The sequence below is a fragment of the Eutrigla gurnardus genome, assembly GCF_963514095.1.
Source record: "Eutrigla gurnardus genome assembly, chromosome: 1".
In the NCBI taxonomy this organism is placed as follows: domain Eukaryota; kingdom Metazoa; phylum Chordata; class Actinopteri; order Perciformes; family Triglidae; genus Eutrigla; species Eutrigla gurnardus.
The window spans coordinates 19,545,313-19,571,578 of record NC_139915.1 but is presented as its reverse complement, the minus strand read 5'-3'; the positions used below and the strand labels follow the sequence as shown (position 1 = coordinate 19,571,578).

At 40.2% G+C, this 26,266-nt stretch overlaps 1 protein-coding gene across 3 annotated transcripts; it reads right to left on the bottom strand.

Annotated features, from left to right (window-relative positions):
- Positions 1-792: 792 nt before the first annotated feature.
- On the bottom strand, positions 793-19,044 carry asb7 (ankyrin repeat and SOCS box containing 7). 3 transcript variants are annotated; one of them, XM_084012004.1, is made up of 5 exons: positions 18,832-19,044; positions 17,924-18,046; positions 15,528-15,739; positions 12,895-13,500; positions 793-2,646 (listed from the first exon to the last, which is right to left on the bottom strand). In XM_084012004.1, exons 2-5 carry the CDS (start codon positions 17,959-17,961, stop codon positions 2,507-2,509), a joined length of 996 nt encoding a protein of 331 aa, XP_083868130.1. In that variant the 5' UTR covers positions 17,962-18,046; positions 18,832-19,044; the 3' UTR covers positions 793-2,506. The 3 variants fall into 3 exon arrangements, with proteins under 3 accessions (XP_083868130.1, XP_083868131.1, XP_083868132.1); XM_084012006.1 differs by lacking the exon at positions 793-2,646 and adding an exon at positions 5,320-5,482; XM_084012005.1 differs by lacking the exon at positions 18,832-19,044 and having other exon boundaries at positions 15,528-15,816; positions 17,924-18,034.
- Between the last annotated feature and the right edge of the window lie 7,222 nt (positions 19,045-26,266).

The following is a 26,266-nucleotide window of genomic DNA, read 5'->3' as shown; positions in this document are numbered from 1 at the left end:
CAACATTTTGGCAAATTGGCCCATTGCCATAATCCCTATAGTCACAGCAGTAGGTTCATATGAGCACATCACACCCATCCTTCACTCGCTACACTGGCTACCCATCTCCGCTCGGATCGACTACAAAGTCTCCCTCCTCACATTCCAGTGCATCCATGTCAACGCCCCCCAGTACCTCAAAGAACTCCTCACCCCCTAGTCCTCAGCACGCTCACTCCACTCCACCAACAGCCACAGACTTCTCCCCCCACGGACTAAAGGCAGGAACACACCGGCCCAACCGCTGGACGTCTGAAGCGTTTGGAGAGGCTCGGACGAGGTCGGGAACACATATGTTTGGTGTGTACAGCTGCGTCGGAAGCTTTCGGAGCCGCGCGGACGTTGTCTGATCAGACTGAACATACAAAGTCTGAGGAGGTGGGCTGTTGGACGTCTGAGCCATTGGATACTCTGATTGGCGGTGTGCTAGCGAATCAGAGTATCCAATGGCGGTGTGTGGGCGGGGCGGAAGTGACGATGGTAAACTCCGTATTACTCGTTCCCTACTGAGACGACGTCTTCGTAAAATAATGAGCCCGAGAGCACACAACGCGAGTGTCACCCTAGCCAGAGTCATCTTTCCAGAAATGCCAAGTATTTAGTCCACAAAGGTCTTCTCGAGTCGAACGAATACTGAACCAAGACTGTGTGTGCATTGTTTTTATCTGCACTCCGTTCCGTCATTTCCTGTTTTCCTGTTTTGGAGTACTGGCACAAGACTAGACTACATGCAGAAACAAACATTTCCTGTAGCACTGGAAATAATTAGAACCCAAATCCTACATTTTATTTTGAATTGTCAAAATTAAAAAAAATTCACAGTATAATCTCCACAACAGAGTTACCTGCAAGAGATGACCAATTTTAAGAAAGCACCCAACATTTCTGCCATAAAAATCAGATGTTGATTCCAAATTATTTTTGTACAACATAGTTCTTTAACTCACACAAAAAATTTAAAATACTTGAGTCACACCAAATGGATCACAATACTTTTCAAACTTTAAATACATTAAGAATACCAGAGATCGTTGCTTAAATAAACTACAAAAATATCTGTCGTACATGTAACATATTTACATTGACTGTAGCTTCTCAAGATTATGTCAGTGTTACCCCCAAACATTTCTTATTAACCAGATTATCAATAACTGCTTTAGTGAGTCAATGTGGCGCTTTCTTCATTCCAAATGGACTTCAAATAGTGTCAAATGGATTGATTAATAGTTGGTCGTAACAAATTATTATTTATAACCATCAAACTTAACTTCCAAAATAATTTAAATTATATCCTTGTTTGTCACTATGGGGAAAAAAAAGTTTGTTCTTGTATATCAGAAAAAAAACACGTTTGATTGAATCTAGTCACATTTTTTAAAGATACACTCCCTGATTTTGTTAAACTTTCCTGGACTTACTGCTGATGGTTTAGAAATACGTCTTTTTCAAACAGATCAGCAGTGAGCTGGGAAGACTTCTTGCAGCCCGACAGTCTGATTTTTTTTTTGGCACTTTCATATAGTCTGATGTGTTGAGCAGGCACTATTAAAGATTCACTTAACTTTGAACTGGTCGCTCCTGACTAATTATACATATGTACAGCTGAATAAATGTCCAACAGATTTTCATGCAGCGATTTGATCAGGTTACGGTGTTCAGATGGTCGTTGGTCAGCCAGCCGAAATTCCTTCTGAAGGCTGATCAGAAAAGCCAATCAGATGATGCAAGATGCCCTCTGTGGCTAAAAAATTCAAAGGTTAACTGTTGCCATCTTTAGTTCAAAGCAGAAGCAATGTTTTCTGTTAGCTCTTCGCTAGCTAAGCTCTTGTTGGTTGGAACTAACAACACAAGTGCCATTTCATTAATAAGTCATTGAACAAATGAAAGATGTGGGTGGGGATTCAGAGGTTTAAAATCAAGCTATTTTGGTAATTTAACTAAGTAAATAATAATTTATTTCAGTCATTCATTTTCCACAAGGAATGAACATAATTAAGAATAAATAACAATACAGCATTAAATTAAATGGAAAAACAAAGAAAAAACAATAAACAAACTCACTATTGGGTGATGAAAGTAATCAGGGAGTGTACCTCGTCAAGTGTTTGTTTTTCCGAAAGTAGCTCAACACTTTGCTGATTTGAAGTCAGAATGAAAATCCTGACTGCAGTATTTTAAGTTGAGCTTCAGGCTGCTTGGTCAAAAAAAGCTTGGCATGTATGCACTTGATGATGAACACCATGCACATTTTACAGTGACAACATAAAATAGTGATAATGCTAACTGCTAGCTTCATTTTCCCCACAAAACCCATAACTTTTGCTCACATTCTTCAGCCACTATTTTGTCACAAGGCTGAACAGGAGCCGGTCAATCAAGCCGGACACTTGAACACTAGGAGCATAGTGATTGCATAGTCTTTATAAATGTTTTTAAGTCCTCCTCTCCTCTTCTATTGTTGTCGCCTTCACACACTGTCAAATTTGTGTTTTAAATAGTCTTTCATAACCTTTGCAATTGGTAGATCCTCCAAAAGTTTCAAGCTTTGAAGGCCGATGCAGTGACGGATTTTTATTCGAGACAAGTCTTGCAGAGTCCGAGGTTGTCCTGAAAGAGGAGCAGAAACAGTTATTACACAGTGGAATAACAGCTGAGAGGGAGCTCATCACTGCAGTCTGACCTCTGCGTCGCTAGGACCATTTAATTGCAGATAATGGTAATAATATCCCTATTCTGTTTTTGTTTTGTTTAGGGTCAGCCTGGCAATGGCAACGCGGCCTGTCCATTTCTTTAGTCATTGGTAGTAAGCAGTAGTAGGATTTTGTGTTATTGTGGTTATATAAATGTATTTCGTGGTTGTTTCTAGAATCAGTGGATGCAAGTCGTCATCCAATCACTGAATTATATAACAATACATTCATGTTGCATGCTTTAATGATACGTCATGGCCTTAATGTTGGGTTTTCACATCAATTAATCTTCTCAAACTGTTGCGTTTGTCATGAATACTTTCACACAGAACATGGATATTATTTCTGATTTTTCAGAGCTTTATTGCTCTGAATAAGGGCATCACGGCAGTGCAGTTGTGTGGAACGAGTTGAGTTGCACCTATATTTATCATCACAGAGGATCTACAGTCTGAACCAAGACAGCAAACTTCAATACTATATTCAACCTTGACTCAGGCAGCGCAGACCAGATCCTCTCCTTCCGTTCCTAAGTTCAACAGGCAACCAGTCCTAACGGCAAATGTTTTTTTTTAGTATTGAAGGATGAAAAAAGTTGAAGTATAGGCTATAGTATGTAAAAAAAAAAGTTTAAAAAGTCATAGTATTGAAGAATACAACAAAGCAGCATGGTTGTTTTTCATTCAATAAATTGTGGCAGAAAGTCTGCAGGCGTTGCCTTTTTTCCACATGTTGCAGACATGAGAAGAACCTAGGGGAAGCAACGCTGACGTGCGCAGCAGCTGAAAGGAGCTGGGAGCCTGTCAGACTGTGTGCTACAAGCCTTTCAGGGCACATGAGTTAATCCAGGAGGTGGAGGTGTAATCAATAAGCGAGCAGATATGTGATCTGGCTGATTCTCTGAAAGGGCTTGTCTGAATCATTGCACAGCTCTTTGATATATTTGATATCAAAGAGCAGGAGGGCAGTGGAGGAATGCAGCCATTGTTCCCTCAAAATCATAATGCTTCTGGTAATGTGCTCTCCTGTTCCTCCACTCTGGGATTGTTCACTGCACATAGTCAGTAGAACCAGCCCTCTTTCCCTCTCTATATTTTCCTCCTCACATCTTACAATAAAAAGCTCCAGCACTTTTGGTGCTACACTTTGAATCATTTTCTACAACCCATCCACTGATTTCTATTAATACTTCAGGATGAAGTTCTACTCATAATGTCTTCATATTAGGTTGTTGTTATGGCTGTATGTTTTCCCTGTGCTCTTGTCCCTTTCCCCCTATAATGGCTCTGCTCTACCCAGGTGCATCATACGAGGTGCACCTGGCCTTGGGAGGAAGTATTTGAAAGCTCCAGTACCAGCAGCAGAAGAAGAGGCCTCTTGTGGACATGCTGCCTCTCAGCCGAGGATTGTTGTCATGTGTTGTTGCATGTTCTCTTCTTATTAAATCCTATGCATTTGATGCTTCTGAAAGGTGTCTTTGTAATTCATTGGGGTCAGAGCTGGATTGTTAATCGCCTCATAAGGCAGCCCCAGGGTGGTGTGTAACAGTTGTATATCACTGGTTTCAACACGATACAATATTTAAGTCTTTAAACAACGATACGGTATTTGTTGATTTCACAGTTTGCCATGATTTTGATTCAATTCAATTTAATGGCCTGTGATCAGTACGAAGCGGTATCGTATGTGCATTTATATTCACAAACTAAAATCTAATGGGACCATTTGATTACTCGTGTGCTTGGATAGTAATTGGTGACACAGCATGAGATGGGAATTTCTAAATAAAGGCAAATCTTAAAAGACAGCCAAGACTTCGTCTTCTGTATGCTGCTCATAGTTGTCAGTCCGATTAGCAACTTTAGATGTGAGACTGGAGTGAAGAGAAGACATGCACAACCACATTGTTTCACAAGTAGCCAGTTTAAGCTTATTTTAAACCAATAGAAATCTAAATCATCATCAGACGATAGTTTACCAGAATGCATTTCAGCCTCTTATGGATTGTTTACCTGTATTCAACCAAAGCCTGCTCCAACATGATGATAACTACTGCTCAGAGTGCAAACGGAACCACATTGTCTAAAGAGATTACAACCCTCCGGACCTAATAACCCAGATTAAGTCAAATCTTGCAAGTCTAATGGCATGTCCACACCAAACTCAAGTGAATTCTCATCATGACTGATTGAAAGCCTGCTGTTCATGGGTTCAGTGAATCATACAACCAAGAGGTGAACTTGGCCTGCATTATGATTAGGACTCATAATGAGGATATGGAGTGGAAAGGTGTGTTCACACCAAACGCAAGGCCAAAAATTGCTTCACCGTGGGATAATTTGTGTTTTTCACATCACTAAGAGAGAAGGGGGAGCTTATCTCAAGTAGACACCACGGTTCACATCCATCATGGCTGAAATAAGATCACTGGAGCGTGTGAAGTCCCCTCCTGCTTCAAAAACCACCATCATCCTGGTCGTCAAGAACCCCTTAATCACTGGACTGAGTGACTACCGACTTGTCGCCCTGATGTCTGTGGTCATAAAGATCTACAATCTCCCAGGACCTGAAGAGGGAGTACAACATCAAAAGGGCCCAGCAGAGGATGAACTTCCTGCGGCAGTTGCAGTGATCGATGGTCGGTTCTCGGCTCCTCCATAACTGATTTGGATCGGTCAGGAACAGACTACAACGACAGGTCGGTCAGGTCTGCAGAAAGGATTATCGATGTCAACCTGCCCACCATCCAGGACCTGTAAACCTCCAGAGTCAGAATATGGGCAGGAAAGATCACAGCAGACCCCTCCCACCCTGGACATCACCTGTTCCCCCACAGATTTATTCCAGCACCCTTTGCACTCTGCACCGTTGCACTATTGTCACACTGTTTACAATTTAATTTCCCTGTGCTTGCATATAGGGTCATTCCGTGTCATTTCATCAAATGCCTCCCACCTGACCATCTCAGAATGTCCTGAAAAAATGCAAAGACTTGAACCTGAACAAAAATATCAGGTGTCTACTGTCAATAGTTTTCTCATGAAACATCATTGAATGAAGGGTAGTTTAGACGGTTTTTGGCATCATACTCTGAAAAGCCATTTTTAAACAGCAATATCTGGAAAACTATCTCAGCTGTGGCCTTCAAAATGTTTACAGAGTATATCTGTTACTAATATCCTCCAGACATGGAATGTCAGGGATGTAGCTCAATGATAACCTAGTATGGTAGGTACTTAAAATGAGGCTTTTTGAAATAAAGTAGTACATTTGAAGAGTGGCAGAGCTCCCATTTTTGCAGATAAAAGACTTCTATTATTTCTGCCTCTATCTCTGGTGTTAGCTTAAACATTCTACAAAATATGGTTTCTCTTAGATTATTAGTTTCACAGATATTAAGGGTAAAAAAAATGGAAGTAAACACATCTTTGCCCAACTTCAGAGTCATATTCCAAAAAACTGACAACACGTATCAGGTCCAAACTTACTTTTTTTGAAAGATCATATTCTTGTTAAAATCATATTAAAAAATTGGGAGGGAGTTTTGCCTCAATTTGTCGCAGTGATTTTTTAAAATCCTGATATTGGTGGGGTTTTTGTGTCCGTTTTTGGTACCGCATGTCTTAATATCCTACAAGTAAACATCACAGCAGGGCAATTCAAATGTGTTTTTTACCATTTACCAAAGACTTACATGTGACTAAATGCTACTGATAAATTTAGCCTTACGAAAACATTAAAATGTAGCACAGTTGTAGTTACAGAGGCAACAAGTCCTTAGATGTGAGTTGAACATGCTGAAAGCAGCTTTTAATGTCTTAAACCATGAACAAACATAGCATAATATTGAAGACTGTACATTTTGTCATACTTTAAGTATATAAATTACAAAACCAAATCAAATAATAATCTTAATTTGAGCATAAAGATTTTACATTACAGTAGAAAAGTCTCCAAAGTTTGATATTGAATAACAGTTTGTCTCTATGCTCACTATGAGACAATATGTGAGTTATGATCAGAAATGGTGGATAGGAAGTATCAGAGATGTTTCAGAGCAAGATGAAGATGTACTGGTTCAGTTCATGCACCCACATGGCCCTGCCAAGAGTTTCTACTGGCCAAGAAGAGAAGACATGTGCAATGTCCCACTGCAGCATAGAATTGCAAGATTTGACGTTCCCTCTACAGAAACTGGGCGCATGTATGCCATCAAAAAAGATGAGCACAACAGAGCAGAGATGTACATTAGACAATTTGTAAAGTGACTGCCAGATTAATGAATGTGACGAAGGAATTGGATCTAAAAGATGAAAAATGTGTGATCCCTCACAGTGAGCATAGAGACAAACTGTTATTCAATATCAAACTTTGGAGACTTTTGTACTGTAATGTAAAATCTCATGCTCAAATGAAGATTATTATTTGATTTGGTTGTGTAATTTATATACTTAAAGTATGACAAAATGTACAGTCTTCAATATTATGCTATATTTGTTCATGGTTTAAGACATTAAAAGCTGCTTTCACCATGTTTAACTCACATTCAAGGACTTATTGCCTCTACAACTGTGCTACATTTGAATGTTTTTGTAAGGCTAAATTTATCAGTAGCATTTAGTCACATGTAAGTCTTTGGTAAATGGTAAAAAACACATTTGAATTGCCCTCCTGTGATGTTCACTGGTAGGCTATTAGGACATGCAGTACCAAAACCAACCACAAAACCCCCACTAATATCAGGATTTAAAAAAATCACTGCGACAAAATGAGGCAAAACACCCTCCTGATTTTTTAATATGATTTTAACAAGAATATGATCTTTCAAATAAAGTAAGCTTGGACCTGATACTTGTTGTCATTTTTTTGGAATATGACTCTGAAGTTGGGCAAAGATGTGTTAACTTCCATTTTTTAGCCTTAATATCTGTGAAACTAATAATCTAAGAGAGACCATATTTTGTAGAATGTTTAATCTAACCCCAGAGATAGAGGCAGAAGTGATAGAAGTCTTTTATCTGTAAAAATGGGAGCTCAGCCACTCTTCAAATGTACTACTTTATTTCAAAAAGCCTCATTTTAAGTACCTACCATACTAGGTTAGCATTGAGCTACACCCGTGATATTCCACGTCTGGAGGTTTTTAGTAACAGATATACAATGTAGTAAATTTGAAGGCCACAGGTGAGATAGTTTTCCAGATATTGCTGTTTAAAAATGGCTTTTCAGAGCATGATGCCAAAAACCGTCTAAACGATCCTTCATTCAATGATGTTTCATGAGAAAACTATTGACAGTAGAGACCTAATATTTTGGATTCGTCCTATTAACAAGTGTGTACTTTGTACTGAATTTTTTCAGGACATTCTGAGATGGTCAGGTGGGAAGATTTTCAGAAATTTGATGAAATGACACGGAATGACCCTATATACATGTATACCTGTACATACAAGTCAACTGTTCATGTTTATTCAGTTTGTTGTCCTCGTTTTAGCTGTATGTCCATTTCTATGTGTGTATATTGAGAGTGGCAGAAAGCCATGATTCTGATAACCACTATTGCAGTTTTGTACATGTCAAAAGTCCCAGATACACCAGGAAACCAAACACCGTACTGTCTGAGTTCATGACATCACCCAGATGTTCTCTGTGAATTTCACCAAGCTGGATTCACTGGATCTAGCAAGACACACATCGGCTGGTTTACTACAGCTAGATGAACCCAAAATAAACGATTCAGCTGTGATTTAACAGCCATAAACAGATAAAACAAAGGATGTTGAAATAACTACATGATGATGGTGATTAGTGAAAAGTCAGAAGTCATGCTTTTGTCCGTCTGCAAGACGACAAGCAAACAACTTTCAAAATTCACAGAATTTCACGTATTCAACTTATTGGCATAATTCATAATGCCCGGTGTGAATTTGTGGTTATTTGTGTCTTTGCATTGACTTTGTATACAATCCCTCAGCGCAAAAAGTTTGCTCTGCATTTGGTGTGAAGACAGCAGCATTCTAGTACATTATGCCCATGGGTCATTCCGTGTCATTTAATCAAATTTCTGAAAATCTTCCCACCTGACCATCTCAGAATGTCCTGAAAAAATGCAAGTACAAAGACACACTTGTTAATAGGACAAATCCAAAATATTAGGTCTCTACTGTCAATAGTTTTCTCATGAAACATCATTGAATGAAGGGTAGTTTAGACGGTTTTTGGCATCATGCTCTGAAAAGCCATTTTTAAACAGCAATATCTGGAAAACTATCTCACCTGTGGCCTTCAAAATTTTTACAGAGTATATCTGTTACTAATAGCCTCCAGACATGGAATATCAGGGATATAGCTCAATGATAACCTAGTATGGTAGGTACTTAAAATGAGGCTTTTTGAAATAAAGTAGTACATTTGAAGAGTGGCAGAGCTCCCATTTTTGCAGATAAAAGACTTCTATCATTTCTGCCTCTATCTCTGGTGGTAGCTTAAACATTCTACAAAATATGGTTTCTCTTAGATTATTAGTTTCACAGATATTAAGGGTAAAAAAATGGAAGTAAACACATCTTTGCCCAACTTCAGAGTCATATTCCAAAAAACTGACAACACGTATCAGGTCCAAACTTACTTTTTTTGAAAGATCATATTCTTGTTAAAATCATATTAAAAAATTGGGAGGGAGTTTTGCCTCAATTTGTCGCAGTGATTTTTTAAAATCCTGATATTGGTGGGGTTTCTGTGTCCGTTTTTGGTACTGCATGTCTTAATATCCTACAAGTAAACATCACAGCAGGGCAATTCAAATGTGTTTTTTACCATTTACCAAAGACTTACATGTGACTTAATGCTACTGATAAATTTAGCCTTACGAAAACATTAAAATGTAGCACAGTTGTAGTTACAGAGGCAACAAGTCCTTAGATGTGAGTTGAACATGCTGAAAGCAGCTTTTAATGTCTTAAACCATGAACAAACATAGCATAATATTGAAGACTGTACATTTTGTCATACTTTAAGTATATAAATTACACAACCAAATCAAATAATAATCTTAATTTGAACATAAAGATTTTACATTACAGTAGAAAAGTCTCCAAAGTTTGATATTGAATAACAGTTTGTCTCTATGCTCACTATGAGACAATATGTGACTTATGATCAGAAATGGTGGATAGGAAGTATCAGAGATGTTTCAGAGCAAGATGAAGATGTACTGGTTCAGTTCATGCACCCACATGGCCCTGCCAAGAGTTTCTACTGGCCAAGAAGAGAAGACATGTGCAATGTCCCACTGCAGCATAGAATTGCAAGATTTGACGTTCCCTCTACAGAAACTGGGCGCATGTATGCCATCAAAAAAGATGAGCACAACAGAGCAGAGATGTACAGTACATTAGACAATTTGTAAAGTGACTGCCAAATTAATGAATGTGACGAAGGAATTGGATCTAAAAGATGAAAAATGTGTGATCCCTCACAGTGAGCATAGAGACAAACTGTTATTCAATATCAAACTTTGGAGACTTTTGTACTGTAATGTAAAATCTCATGCTCAAATTAAGATTATTATTTGATTTGGTTGTGTAATTTATATACTTAAAGTATGACAAAATGTACAGTCTTCAATATTATGCTATGTTTGTTCATGGTTTAAGACATTAAAAGCTGCTTTCACCATGTTTAACTCACATTCAAGGACTTATTGCCTCTACAACTGTGCTACGATTGAATGTTTTCGTAAGGCTAAATTTATCAGTAGCATTTAGTCACATGTAAGTCTTTGGTAAATGGTAAAAAACACATTTGAATTGCCCTCCTGTGATGTTTACTGGTAGGCTATTAGGACATGCAGTACCAAAACCAGCCACAAAAACCCCACCAATATCAGGATTTTAAAAAATCACTGCGACAAAATGAGGCAAAACACCCTCCTGATTTTTTAATATGATTTTAACAAGAATATGATCTTTCAAATAAAGTAAGCTTGGACCTGATACGTGTTGTCAGTTTTTTGGAATATGACTCTGAAGTTGGGCAAAGATGTGTTAACTTCCATTTTTTAGCCTTAATATCTGTGAAACTAATAATCTAAGAGAGACCATATTTTGTAGAATGTTTAAGCTAACACCAGAGATAGAGGCAGAAGTGATAGAAGTCTTTTATCTGTAAAAATGGAGGCTCAGCCACTCTTCAAATGTACTACTTTATTTCAAAAAGCCTCATTTTAAGTACCTACCATACTAGGTTATCATTAAGCTACACCCCTGATATTCCATGCCTGGAGGCTATTAGTAACAGATATACACTGTAGAAATTTTGAAGGCCACAGGTGAGATAGTTTTCCAGATAATGCCGTTTAAAAATGGCTTTTAAGAGTATGATGCCAAAAACCGTCTAAAATACCCTTCATTCAATGACGTTTCATGAGAAAACTGTTGACAGTAGGGTCATTCCGTGCCAACTCAGCCACCCATGTACATGACACCTCTCAGATTTTGCTGAAAAGTGGTGAAAATATGCCTTATGTTACCAAACAAAGGAATCTGAAGTTTCAGGTCAATATCTCAAATGGTTTGCCCGTGGCGTTCAAATTTGAATTTCAAGTGCCACACCCCTTTTTGACACATTGGAATTTCGCATTTCATTTGTTAGCATTTTTGGAGGCCCATAACTTCTGTTCTAATAGTGATAGAAGGCTAATGTGTACTACACAATTCTACAGGCAGAATCAACATTCCTTACTGTTTGGGTGAGAGGTGGGTCACCAAAGTCCAATATTTTTTTGACGGCCGAAATAATTTTTCACTTTTTGGGTGCTCCTAGCACCACGGTGAATGATCACATTTATTCTAAACAGGATTATTTGTTATATTTGGGAGAACACTCGCAGTCAAAATAGTTATTTCCACTATTTTCATGCTTTATCATCACTAAAATCTCCCTGATCTACATTCCAGACTTCTGGAAAAAAAAATGTCAAAAATGGTGCATTTTGACGAATAAAATTCATATCAAGGAGCTTCATAGTCAAAGGTTTTATTTCATTAAAAGAAAGAACAAATATGTATCTTTATCTGGTATAAATCCCATTAGGATCATCAAGTGCCCACGTGGTCATTTGGGGGTCCAAATATGGGGTTCCAAAAGAGTCACCCCTGCCCGGGAGGGTTTTTGGACCCCCATAAAACCCCCACCAGTGGTACCATACCCTTCAAATTCATTTTGGCAAAAACTTTGTTCAAGAGTCCCAAATATAACAAATAATCCTGTTTAGAATAAATGTGATCATACACCGTGGTGCTAGGAGCACCCAAAAAGTGAAAAATAATTTCGGCCGTCAAAAGAAAATTGGACTTTGGTGACCCACCTCTCACCCAAACAGTAAGGAATGTTGATTCTGCCTGTGTAATTGTGTAGTACACATTACAATGAACTAACAGAGCAATTTCAGCCTTCTATCACTATTAGAACAGAAGTTATGGGCCTCCAAAAATGCCAACAAATGAAATGCGAAATTCCAATGTGTCAAAAAGGGGTGTGGCACTTGAAATTCAAATGGACGCCACCGGCAAACCATTTGAGATATTGACCTGAAACTTCAGATTCCCTCGTTTGGTAACATAAGGCATATTTTCAGCTAAATCTGAGAGGTGTCATGTACATGATACCCCGATTTTGGCTGTTTTCACATGGAATGACCCAGTAGAGACCTAATATTTTGGATTTGTCCTATTAACAAGTGTGTCTTTGTACTCATTTTCAGGACATTCTGAGATGGTCAGGTGGGAGGCATTTGATGAAATGACACGGAATGACCCCCATAACAGTGACATATATACTGTTCTTTAATCCAATTTAAATAATTTTAATCTAACTTAAGTTCTTTTCCCTAGACAATTGGTCAATTCATCTAAATATTGGCTGCAGAAAATCACTTGATGACTAATTGAATGAAGGATTTTTAGCTACTGCAATTTAACATGTATGACACCTATTGAAATGTGTTGCTTTTCTCAGGGTTTATCAAGAACATTTAATACCTTTGGGGTTTTTAAATATCTGTCAGATCAAATGCATTATGATTTTTATCATCTAGTTGTTGAATTGTTAGGATCACATCATATTATATATCATGTGTGACAGGTAGTGTGTTGGTGAAACTCACTGGTGACCTCTTGTAGGAAGTCCAGACAGGGCCGGCTGATCCCAGACATGCTAACGGATAAAGCTACTGGCGTCTGGCCCTCGTAGTTCCTGGTGTTGGCATCGGCCCCGTATGCATAGAGCATCTGGGCACACAGCACATCATCCCTGAGGGCAGACAGGTGCAGGGGCGTTTGTCCGTCCTCAAGACGTCCCAGGTTAGTGTCTGCTCCCCTCTGTAGGAACATGCGGCAGTACGAGTGATTGCCTTTAATAACGGCATATCGCAACAGGAAGCCGTTCTGAATGTCTATGTTGGCACTGTGGTCCAGAAGGATCCGTACACAACTGGAGCGCTCACGGATGATGGCCAACTGGAGCGGCGTGGTCCCTTTGTCACTCAGCGGGTCCACCTCGGCCCTGAACTCGAGGAGGAGGCGTACAAACGAGTCTCGACCGTAGTGGGCAGCCACGTGCAACGGCGTCCAGCCGTCATTGCTTTTTGCATTTATAATGTCACTGCGAAACTCGGATTCCAGCATCAGTCGGGCGATGCGTGCTCTGCCATGCATAGCAGCGTAGTGAAGTGCTGTGAAGCCACCAATGAAGTCCTTCACTGTGGGGTCAGCTGCACAGAGGAGAGTTTTGAGAGTGGAAATGAGAGGGAGTCAATACAGAAGGAATTGTGCTTTGAGGCTAATGTACAGTTCCCTTTAAATATTATACTCTTGTCGCACTACTACACTTCAGGATTCTGGAAAATACAGAGCATGACATGATTACTAATCAACAGACTTCCTCAGTGTAAAACCTTTTAATTTCCAAGGGGCATGGACTACATGACTTTCATATCACACATCACACACACACACACACACACACACACACACACACACACACCCCCCCCCCCCCCCCTCGGTAGCGAACGACACGCCAACATTTCGAGCAACCAGAGTTAAACAGATTCTCATTGTTCTCCATGAAGTTTACACAAAGGTATTTAATGACTATTTAACCTCAACATCAACATCAACCAGCTATAAAAGTGATTTATTTTCCTTTTAAATCAGTGCTGTGTGGATCTAATTGATGCCGATGTGAAGCGAGGCTCATGTGGATTTAGAAAAAGGACTCATAATACATTTTGGAAACTCAATTGATAATTTAAAAAAAAAAAATGTAAAGTGTTAAATCGGAGAACAGAGTTTGGGGGCTGATAGAATGAGTGTTTGATAAATTTCCTTTTATGCCTCCAACATGATGGTTAACAATGAAATACCAGCTCTTGTCATTCACAATGACAGACTGTTTATATTATCAACTGTCATTTCATGTTTACATAAACTATTTTACATCAAGAGAGATACATCGGTATCAAACATTCGCAAATGATACCCACCCCAAGATTTTCTAACCAGTTGAAATTGGAGGCTTTAAAGTTAGATCTCATCGAAACACTCCCATAGTGTACTTTAACATGTGTGTATTGAGCTGTAATTGAAGCTATAGGAAAATTAAATTAGAACAAAACATAAATAATGTTTAGGATTATTGTAATAAAGCATTGTTAATATTTAGGAGTGATTATAACTAAAATAATATAGTGTTAGAAACAGACTATATCCTATAATTAACATGTTGATAATAGTTACTGCTTAAACAAATATTACAAAACACTTCAAAAGACAAGGACAGCAGATAAATAAAGCAACAACAAAATAATCATTAAAACAACATATCAACAAGATAATAGTAATATATCAGATTATCAGGTATTTATTTCATAATACTTTGTATTTATATTTACATAAATGTATATATTTATTGTCTGATTTATTTATTTCACAGTATCATATGTAAGTACCTACTAGGGTTGGGTATTGAAAGGGTATATTTCGATACCGGTGCCAAATCGATACTTTCAAAACGGTGCCGGTTCCTAAACGGTATTTAAATCGGTACTTTAAAAGAAAAGAAAACAAGTTTTTATGATGAAATTCCTTTTTTTATTTTTATTTTTGAGGCAAAGGTCAAGAACAAATTGACCAACAATATTTTAATCTAAAAGCTTTCATATACAAATATAAAACAAAACAAAAAAACACATTATTTCTGAGGCAAAGGCCTAGGTCAAATTGACCAACAACAACATATTAACTTAAATGTTCCGTAAGTTACGGTAAAATATAGCCACACTTTAGAGCGTTTTTGTTTCGACATCTTAGGCTCTCTGGCCTGATTCCTGAGCTGACCTCTGTGGTGTGTGCACTGCCGCTGCCTTTTTTAACTGCGAACCCCAGAGGGCGCGATTACGCAGCTGCATATTTGGTAATACCGAAATGAGGCACCGAAATTCACATTGTATTTCGGGGTGGTTACTACCGTTGATTTTCGCCCCGAGTACGTACTTGTACCGAGTGTCGGTACCCAACCCTAGTACCTACATATATGTACACATAGATTTAGAAAACTGATTATTCTAGAACACATTCTCTGTCGCATCTAAAAGTAGTGGCTCGGTTTTGTTGCCAGATGGAAGAAAGAATGTGTGACTGAAAGGCAGTCTCTTCTAGTAAAACAGTGACCTCTAGTGAGACCTATCATGACATAATGTTAACCACCAACATCAACAATAAGACAAGAAAAGCCTCTGACCTCCGTGCTCCAGAAACACTCGAACACATCTCTCTTTTCCTTTGGCAGCAGAGAAGTGGAGCAGCGTCCAGCCGTTGGCATCGCGGATCTTCGGCGAGTATCCTTGTTCCAGCATCCGCCGGACTGTGCAGACATCGCCCGCTGCCACCGCAGCCTGGATCTGCAGCTCCTCATGAAGCTCAGGGTTCCTTCTGCAGTGATGGTTCAGCATCCTGACACATTTCAGAAGGGGAATGTTCATCTGGACCCAACCATTGCCAGGACAAATCGGCGAACACGTTCTGCATTCCTACATTATTATAAGCAGATAGCGATAAAAAAAACACTCGAAATAAGTTGATCGTATTAAATTACTGTCTAGCTTGTTATCATGGTAGAGCAGTGGAAAAGTAGAGCCTGACTAAAAAATACGGGATAGAAAAACATTTTTATTTGTTTATCCTTTATTTATAGACTGAGATCGTATTATTCATTATCATCTTATTGAAGATTTTTTGATTGTTTTTCACTAAAAAGGCTGTTCACTTTAAAAAAAGATGTCTTATCTGTGACGCAATAAAAATATTTGTTTCTTAACAAAATGTAAAGTGATACCAGTTTGAGAGTTTTAAGCATATTTTGAAGATCATCGGGATAATACTGTGAAATGAAATTAATTTGGCAGGATAATCGTATCATGAAATGCTCATATGGTCCCATATCTAGTAGTATACAGTCATTCCAGCATTTCATGGGCTTTTTGGGGATTGTGCAGATTAAAATGCCTGATTTAATGGCAACTTTTTTTGTTGTTGAAAATTGCAGGCATGTTGTGAGGTATTTAAGAGTTGTTTGCAAAGAAACTGCTGGAGCAAGTGAAAACAGCAAAAATAGTTATTATTTCTTGGTAATACTGTTTTCATTGTCGTAGAATTAATTAAAAATGAACGTGTTCCAGTGAGAATACAACTGGACTGTTCTGAATAACCTTATTAAAAGTGTGCCAGGATACAAAAAAAATCTAACAATATTTGCAATATTTGTAAAGGAAAGAGGTCACCTGGATGAGGTCATGCCCCTGCCTCACGCTCCCTGAATGCACATGAGGGACTCGCACATCGTCACTTTGATTCACGTAAAATAAAAAGTACCATTAGTAATAATAAAACAACAAGCATTGTGTGTGTGTGTGTGTGAGAGAGAGAGAGAGAGAGAGAGAGAGAGAGAGAGAGAGAGAGAGAGAGAGAGAGAGAGAGACACCTGTCCTAACAGCAAACATCATGTAAACGAACCAGGTATCTATCAGCTGTAATATAGATGCTTATATTTACTCTGTTAAATATGTAAAATATGATTAAAATCATAAGCCTTAGCCTACGTATATGCGCAATATTCTCATGTTTAATTTTTAGCTGCAGCCACTTTCTTTTTGTGCCTGTGGGATTACACCTATATGAAAATAAATACTGTTACATTCCGCTACTTCGTGAACCACAGGAGTTGAACCACTGTCACCTGTACCGTAGTCAGCATTGCTAAACGTTACACCACAGTGCCACGCTAAAGTTGGGCAGTGATTGTCTGCCACGACAACTACCTTTACTTTGCTGCAGTAACGTTGCTCCGCTTTCTAAGGATGAGCTTGTTTTCTCTATAAACACCCAGTAATATCTAATAACTCTCTCCTGGTTGCCATGGTGAATCGTAGTATCGGAGCTCCATTGATGAGGGCTTTGTAGAGTCGGCAGGCATGTGCGTAACTCAGAGTTTACATCCTCAGAGTTTACTGAACTAATTCAGAACAGCTGTTATGGAACAAAAAACTTAGAGTTGGTGGACTCAGAGTTCAGGGTTAGGTTCAGAGTTGGTTGAGCCTGCTTTCTGGAACGGGCCCCTGGAAGGGCCGATTCTTTGCAGATCTGCGTGTGCATCTGCTGTCCAGGTACATTTTGGAGTATAACCAGCCCCTAAGCCATAGATGAAGTTGCAATTGCAGGGTCTATAGACACCATATGATTTTGTTCCAGGCAACTAGGGATGAGACTATAGAATTTGTTTGGGGTTTGCGATAAAAATAAATAAATAATTATATATTATCAGAAAAACAAGACTCATTATGTTGCTTACTTTAAACTTGTATTTATACATTATTTTTTATTTGTTCTATGCGATATTCACAAAAATGTGATGCATTTATACATTTGTTCATTGAGCTAAATAAGATATTGTGAATTACATCACTTGTTTGAATAGGATAAACAGGACTTGAATATTTCATATTGTCCCATGTTTACAGGCCACACAGGTTAAACTCAGAGCAACTGCCCGAGACAATACAAATCATATCTCTTGTTGAGAAAATTACTTACTTTTCCTCAATGTACGACTGTCAAGTAAAAAAAGAAAAAGAAAATTACCTTTTGACAAGCTGAAGAGACGGGCTTCTCTTAGTCATATCGGAGCTGCACCTGTAGATATACAGCTGCTGTGTAAGGTAGGCTGAGAGTACCAAGACAGCAATCTGTCTTCAAGTGGCTTTCCTGCAAAACACACCCGCACACACACAGTCACTTCTACAGTCGGCAAAGATGTGGCAATAAACTGGAAAGAAACACCAAAATGATCCAATAACACTCTTTCATTGATGGACTCAACTAAAATACATAAGACTGTGGAGTTGTTGCGGATTCGTTGCTACTAATATCAACAATAGCAACATTAAATGGCAGGAAAGACAAATGAGAGGAATGTTGAACAACTTGCTAATGAAATATTGTTGAGGTGGAAAATGACGCTAACGGACTGTTGTTACAAACAAACGAGTAAAACGTTGCAGGCAGAACGTTCCCGGTGGCCACATTTAAGACTAATGTTACAGGTTAGTCTAGGTTGTAGCTTAACCGGTTGATGAAAAAACAATAGACAATAGAAAACTTGCTAACATAACCAACAATACAAACCACCCACAAGTAAAGCATGACGGTAATTAAGAAAAGACAAGGAAGTCAAACAGCCCGATGAAGACAGCCAGTTTCACACATGGCAGATATGTGATGAATGAGAGACCCTTTGACAAAACCCTTCATTTAAATCTACATGTATCGCAGGCTGTAAGCTAACGCTGGCTAGCCAGCAAGCTAACAAACTCACTAACGCTAGCTCGCTAGCTTCTGTTGACTTTTTATAACGTTTTTTTGCTGTGGTGGATAACGACAAAGAAACCCCAATAGCCTGTGTGCACCGACGTTAGAGTTACTCATAATTAGTTACATATTTAGTGGCAAACAAAACAGCTGTGATACTATAAAACAAAGACTTAACATACTGGACAGACGCTCCTGAGCCGATGTTTAATTTAGCCAATCAGCTTCCAGACAGGAGGAATTTGAGTTGTCTAAGCTGCATATTTCTGTCGCTTTCAGCTCAAACCCATCACTTAACAGCAATATGTTATATTAAAACTTCCCTCAATTTCAGTCTCAACAATGTTGAGCATCATTTCGCTGTTGAACAATCCGCTTAAACAACAAAGTCTCTCTGTGAGCACATCAGTTTGACCCCAGCAGCAATAACAAGACGACTTCCGGTGCCTCCCATCCTTCACAATAAAAGCACAATTTCCCCAACTCTTAAAGGTCCCATATTAGGAAAAACAGATTTTCTCCGGTCTCTACACCTATAAACTGGTCCTCCCTGTGCCTATCAACTACCAGGATGAGAAAAACAAGTGACTCCTGCATGGTCTCTGCAGTCCACCCACTGGTACAACAGCGCTCCTACCAGAGATGGGGGACTTGAGTGACTTGACTCGAGTCAGACTTAAATCGCCAGATTGAGGACTTGTGACTTGCTTGATCAAAAAAGACTTGACTTGACTTGGACTTGCTATCCATGACTTGAGACTTGACTTAGACTTGCATGAAATGACTCGACAAGTCATTGCTGTCTTGGTTAATTGGTGAATAATAATAAAAAAAATATTATCGATTGGATGTTTCCTGTTGCATGTGGGCGAACCTGGCAACCGGTAATCTCTCTACTACATGATGCGCCCGCTCATCTAACAGTAGAGCGGCCAGGGTTTGAAGGATGGAAGGTGGCTATTCAAAGACTATTCACCTCAACAAAAGAAATGATTCGCTGTGTGCAAGGTGTGCAGCGCAAAAATATCCAACACATCCAACACATCCAGCAGCACGTCAAATGTCATCCACCATTTCCGACTACACAAAGAAAAGTAAGTAATGTCTCTAGCTAACTTCACCATTCTTTTTAATATAATGTTCGCTAGCAGCTGACATCCCATCTCAAAAGTCAAAAGTGACAAAAGCTTACCGTTTGCATCACATCAAGTTTTAAGCACATTGACTTAGTTTCACATTGATCCAGCTTAGTAAATAACAGACAATTTAACTGAATGTGAATGTGAATGAAAGCCTATGTGGAGAAAAATGTAAATACATGAGCTAATCACACATGTTTTAAATTACTACACACACATACACACACACAGGCACAGGCGAGAGAGCAGCAAGGGTGGGGGTCAAACAACATACCAAGGATACATTCCTTAGCGGAAGCCGCACAGGGGAGGAGTATATGATATATGTGCATCTCGACAACATACACACACATACATAGATGACACCACCCAGAGGGATGGATCGTATGAGCCAGTGTGGGTGGAGATACCCAGCGCTCCAACCAGGCCGCGGCATGCTAAAATTACGCTCCGCCTGCATCTATTGACTGAGCCAATCAGACTCATGTGGAGTCTGTGGAGAAAAATGTAAATACATAAGCTAATCACACATGTTTTAAATTACTACACATAGACTCAGATGTTCAGGCTAGTGGAAAACTATTGTGAGGGTCAGAAACTGTGTCAGGGCATTCCATCTGTACGCCATACGTTGAAAACAGGAAACACAAGAGAGGGTAACATCTGGGTCACACACACACACATGACAAGCTCATGATATACATCCCGACAACATACAATGAACGGACACATTGTGTAGCTGCACCCGGAAGGAGCACATGACAAGCTCATGATATACACCCGACAACACACAATGAACGGACACATTGTGTAGCCGCACCAGGAAGGAGCACATGACAAGCACATGATATGCATCTCGACAACATACACACACAATACATAGATGACAGCACCCGGAGGGATGGACCGTATGAGCCAGTGTGGGTGGAGATACCCAGCGCTCCAACCAGGCCGCGGCATGCTAAAATTACGCTCCGCCTGCATCTATAGAATGAGCCAATCAGACTCATGCGGAGTCTCTTGAAATACGCTGCGCACTCTGTTGTAAAGCGCCTTTTGAGTGAATTCAACCCTATGTTGAGTTGACTACTAGGTCCGTGCACGTTTAACTGCCGGAATATGTTTTCCTGATATTTGTGCTAATAAAGCGCTGTTATTGATACAACCCATAGACTCTCCTCCTATATTCAAGCTTACTATTTTTTTCACAACAAGTCTCATGAAATAAGCTGCGCACTCTGATGTAAGCGCCTTTTTTAGTGAGCTTAACCCTATGTTGGGCTGACTACTAGGTCCGTGCACGTATAACTGCCGGAATATGTTTTCCTGATATTTGTGCTAATAAAGCGCTGTTATTGATATAACCCATAGACTCTCCTCGTATATTCAAGCTTACTGTTTTTTTCACAACACCTATCTGAAATTGTCAGATTGATTCACTTGGCACATCAGGTCCACAGGGCTCTCAAGTTTTTAATTTAGTTCAGAGTGAGATTTTGGCTTACACTAAGACACCAAGTTATGTTTAAAGTTTTCTCTCACATGAAAGAGTGAGGCCTCTTTGAAGAAGTAGTGGGCATAGAAGTATTATTTGTCTTTTGCAACATATTGAACAATTTGTTGTAAATAAAAGGAAGTGGTTTGCTGCCCTTCCCAAGTTAAACTACTGTGTTGAGTACTCTGTCTGGTAATTAATGTTTAGTACACCTGGCCCTGTAGTCGTTCCGAGTAATTCTGATCCTGCTGGTCCTAGTAAGTATTTATAATTATTCTTTAGCCTTATATCCCCTTCCTCTATTTGTTAGCCCTTTTGTGCAAAGGAGGGCTGCATAAAACTTAGGCTGTCTTAAAGTTTTAAGATGGTTGTCTTCCAGCTTATTACATTTCTATGACGTGACTTGTGACTTGTTTGACCTAAGCTATGACTTGACTTGACTCGACTCTCACAAAAATGACTTGGGACTTGCTTGAGACTTGAAGGTTAAGATTTGAGACTTGCTTGAGACTTGCATATGTGTGACTTACTCTCTGGCTCTTACAGGCTGTTGGGATTCAGCTCCTGTCGTTGCGTAACAAAAGGAGTCATTTGCTTAGGCCGAACTCCTCTGCACGATGATAGGAGATATCCGAGAGGGGGCGTTTTGCAACACAGCGGGGAGAGCGCAGCCCGACAGCGGGGAGAAGTGGAGAAGTGCTCGACTTACCGGTTGTGAAGCTGGGTGATCCGGTTGGTGCTCCGTGAATAACTCCCGGTGCGGGTTAAGCTGGAGACAATCCTCCCTCTGTCTCACACCCTCCGGTGCGTCTTCACTGCTGCCTCTGGTCGGACAGAACCCAGGGGTGCGTGTCCGACGGAGCGGCGTGCACGGTCTGGGTCTGGTCTCTTGTGTTTCATTTTTAATGACCATGTGCCGGCTACGGTTCGTGTTAGCTTCTATGTGTGTGCTAACCACTTCACATCGGACTGCTTCAGTAACGAGGGTCAGTACAAAGCCGGCTTTGCCTCGACACTGACCCTCGTAAAAGGATCTTTCCCAACCAATACGGGACCCAGCAACTTCACCTGAGCCACATAGGCGAGCCATAGCGATACATCCCCTGTAAACATTGGCGCATGCTGCCGCTAGCATAAGCGTCATCATCCCTGTGGCTCTCCAAGTAGGCGATGACAGACAGAGCTCATCAGCATTTACAGTAAAGGTGCAGACACAGAAACAGCCTGTTCTCAGGAGAGCTCAGCAGAGCTCATTTGAGCAACTTTTAGACAGCTGAAATTCAGGACCACGGATGGGTTTGGGGCAATGCATATCAAAAACAGTGTTGTTGGACCTCTGACAGCTGTGTGGAATTCATGAAAAACAGTATAATATGGGATCTTTAACAGACTACAAAACGTGTCATTTTTGACTTCATCAGAGCTTTAACTTGATTGTCAAACTGATTGTCAAGTGTATTTAAAACATCATGGCCTCCCACACTGGAAAAGGGAAGGACTTGACCAGACTCAGGATTTAACTCATTCAATTTATTTGACCAGTAAACAAGAAAGCTGAAAAACCTTTAACCCTCATGGATTGTTCGAAATCACTACCCACTCAGCTTGTTCGTGGCCAAAAGTGTCCACAAACAGACTGAGTCCATAATTTTTTCAAGTTTTTGCTACTTTTACTGCATAAAGTTGTTAACTAACATCAGTTCTTACCATTAGTATAAAATAATCATTCCTTTAATTTTTTAACCCTTCAAATGCTTTTTTGTAGCCTATTACAAATAGCAAAGTCTGAGATATGTAACTTATTAACAGCAAAACTGATTATTATGCATTGTTATTTTTGAGCAGGGAAAGCAAAAGTAGATAAAACTGCCTCTAGTTGTTCGTGGACACTTTTGGCCACCTCTTGTTTACATTCCTAAATGCTATCAAATGAATATATATAAACAAAAACAACCAAGTTGTTAAAAGTGGAATTCACTTTTAACAACTTGGTTGTTTTCATTTGGATCAGTCCTGGGGTGTGTTCCAGAAAGCAGGTTTTCCGGAAACTCCGGAAACGATTCCGGCCCGCCTGCCACCTATTTGTGGCCCCCTAACTGTTGTTTCTTCAGTATGTGTTTTGGTTGGGTCAACACATGTATCGGGACTTGTCTCCATGCCAACGATACACAGACAGCCTGTTATTGGGTCGCGCTGCAAGCGCATTTTTAAGTTTCACTTTCGTTTTTGAACCATATTGCCACTTTGCCAGAGTAGGAGCATAGATTGCGCACGGAAAAAAAAGATTACATGAAAATGGCGTGTTCCACGTTCTCTGCCTAAAGAAAGGTGAACAGTGAAAATCGCCAATTTAAAGAAGAATGGAGTGAAAAGTTTGCATTCATTCTTCCTCCAACCAGCACAAGACCCATGTGCTTAATATGCCAGGAGACTATTGGAGATTTCCAATTTGAAACGGCATTATGAGCATTCCACCCCCCAACCAAACCCCTCCCCTCAGTGTTCCACGATTCGACGAGGCGGGTGACAGGGAGCAGGGGAGACGAAGGGATTGGATGGAGGGTACGAGCCAATGGGAGCCTTCTGGAGCAATGGCTCCCATTGGTCAATTTCTATGCAGGCCTACGGCTGATAGACTGAATGGATTTTTTTTTATAACAAATCGGAGACCATAGCTTTAACCCTGAGAAGAGGGATACTCTGAGTTTTCCATTACAGAAAGACAGGTAACTCAACTCTTTAGGTCAGTAACCATAGTAACATAATCCGTTAACCTAACCTGCTCGCTGGCAGGTTTTCTTCAACAAACCCTGAGTTTTTCCATTACATTACATTTCATTTACATTTAGGTCATTTAGCAGACGCTTTTGTCCAAAGCGACTTACAATAAGTAGATTTGTCAAAAGAAGGAAACAAAGAAACCACAACGTATCATTGCCGATAAAGTAAGAGCTAAAAATAGAACAAGTGTTAGGTCCTCATCTGAGTAAAGTAGTACCTCAAGAGCAACAGTGCTATGATCAGAGTGCTATAGGTAAGGTTTTTTTTTCTTTCTTTTTTGGGGGGGGGGGGGGGGGGGGGTGTTAGTGGGTCATGCTATGTAGAGTCGAGGTGAAGTCTGAACAGGTGAGTCTTGAGCCTTTTTCGGAAGATGGCAAATGACTCTGCTGTCCTGACATTAGTCGGGAGTTTGTTCCACCACTGAGGCACCAGAACAGAGAAGAGTCTGGACTTTGCTGAGCGACATTTGTTGTGGTACCAGCCGGCCAGCTGAAGTAGAGGAGCGGAGTGCTCACTTCGGGGCATGAGGTTTGACCAGTGTTTGAAGGTAGATGGGTGCCGTTCCATTGATGGCCCTGAAGGCCAGTGTCATCGTCTTGAATTGGATGCGTGCTGCAACAGGGAGCCAGTGGAGGTCACGGAGGAGGGGGGTCACATGGGAGAATTTGGGTAGATTGAAGATAAGGCGTGCTGCAGCGTTCTGGATACGCTGCAATGGTTTAATCGCAGAGGCCGGGAGTCCGGCCAGGAGAGAGTTGCAGTAGTCAAGGCGGGAGATGACCAGTGCTTGGACCAGGAGTTGCGTTACATCCTTTGTGGGGAACGTCCGAATCCTGCGGATATTGTAGAGGGCAAATCTGCAGGATCGGGCCACAGCAGTGATGTTGGGGGTGCAGGATAGTTGGTCATCGAGGATCACACCCAGGTTCCTCGCAGTTGACGACGGCAATACTGTGATGCCCTCGACAGTGACCGATAGGTCCATGCGAGGGCAGTCTTTCCCTGGGATGAAGAGGAGTTCGGTTTTATTCAGGTTAAGCTTGAGGTGATGTGCAGTTGTCCAGACAGAGATGTCAGCCAGACAGTCCGAGATGCGAGTTGCAATGTGAGTGTCAGAGGTCGGGGGAAAAGAGAGGAACAGCTGGGTGTCATCTGCGTAGCAATGGTAGGAGAATCTAAAAAAAAATCTGTTATCACATCTCTGCCTTTTTCCGGAATCTGAACCAACTCTGAAAAAATGTGCCGTCCTTTCCTCATGATTCTTATCGATATGGAAATAAAAGTGATTCTAGCAGCTTTACGTCAGGAGAGGTTTTTGATTACCGTTTTTCCTACCGATCACATATGTGGCAGGGAGGTAGAGAGGAGTCGGGCACTAGGAAAATCTACAAAAGGGGGCGGATAGCTCACCTGGGCCCTTCACTTCAATTGATTCACCTGAGTGAGAGCAGCTGAGGTGCCTGTTGTTAAAAGAATTTGCCCGTAATCGAATAAATTCGAGGAGATCAGAGACAGAAGTAAAGACGACGTCTGACTTTAATCTTGTACAAGAGGAGCAGTTACAATGCAACAACATGTGAGGATGCTACAGAGGAAGTGCTCAAATCACTGTTGTGACTTGAGTCTTTTAAAGGCACAGGAGATAATGCGTCACTGACAGTTAACCTTCATGTAGAACAAGACATCATGACTACCAGGCATCTGATAACATTTAGGTCAGCAATGGGGATACTAAAGTAATAAACAGTTCAACACATAAAGCTGTAACCTGAACAAAGAAAACTTTAAGACATGAGGTTATACAAAATTCTTATAACATTCCCTCCTGTTCATGCTTATCTCAAGCATAATCATAGTTACATTTTGTGGAGTGTGAGAGCGAAAACCCTGTCAGGCAGTTTCTTAGCAACTTCAGTATCCATCTTTACATTCGGGCAGGGAAACTCTCTCACGGCCCCTCTGCCTGTAGGCGACCGCCCTATGGTACTCCAGTCCAATTGGGAAGATACAGTGAATCAAAACAAGGTTATACATAGCACATCTATTAAATATAACCTCTAATACCTTTAGAGTTTAATAGGAAGGAAGAATAGAAATCAAACAAAACTGTTCAACGCAGGCTGGTCAACCCATCGATCCCGTTAGTTGAACCTGACCCTGCCTAGGAAATCTCACCCTAAACTCGTGGAAAACAATAAAACA

Bases quoted from the DNA above. Each gene is read 5' to 3' on its own strand.
- asb7 (XM_084012004.1), bottom strand. From the start codon at position 17,961: ATGACTAAGAGAAGCCCGTCTCTTCAGCTTGTCAAAAG. The intron at 13,501-15,527 runs GTCAGAGGCTTT...TCCTCTGTGCAG, and splicing joins AGTGTTTCTGGAGCACGGAG to CTGACCCCACAGTGAAGGAC. The intron at 2,647-12,894 runs GTGAGTTTCACC...CTCCTCTTTCAG, and splicing joins CTTCCTACAAGAGGTCACCA to GACAACCTCGGACTCTGCAA.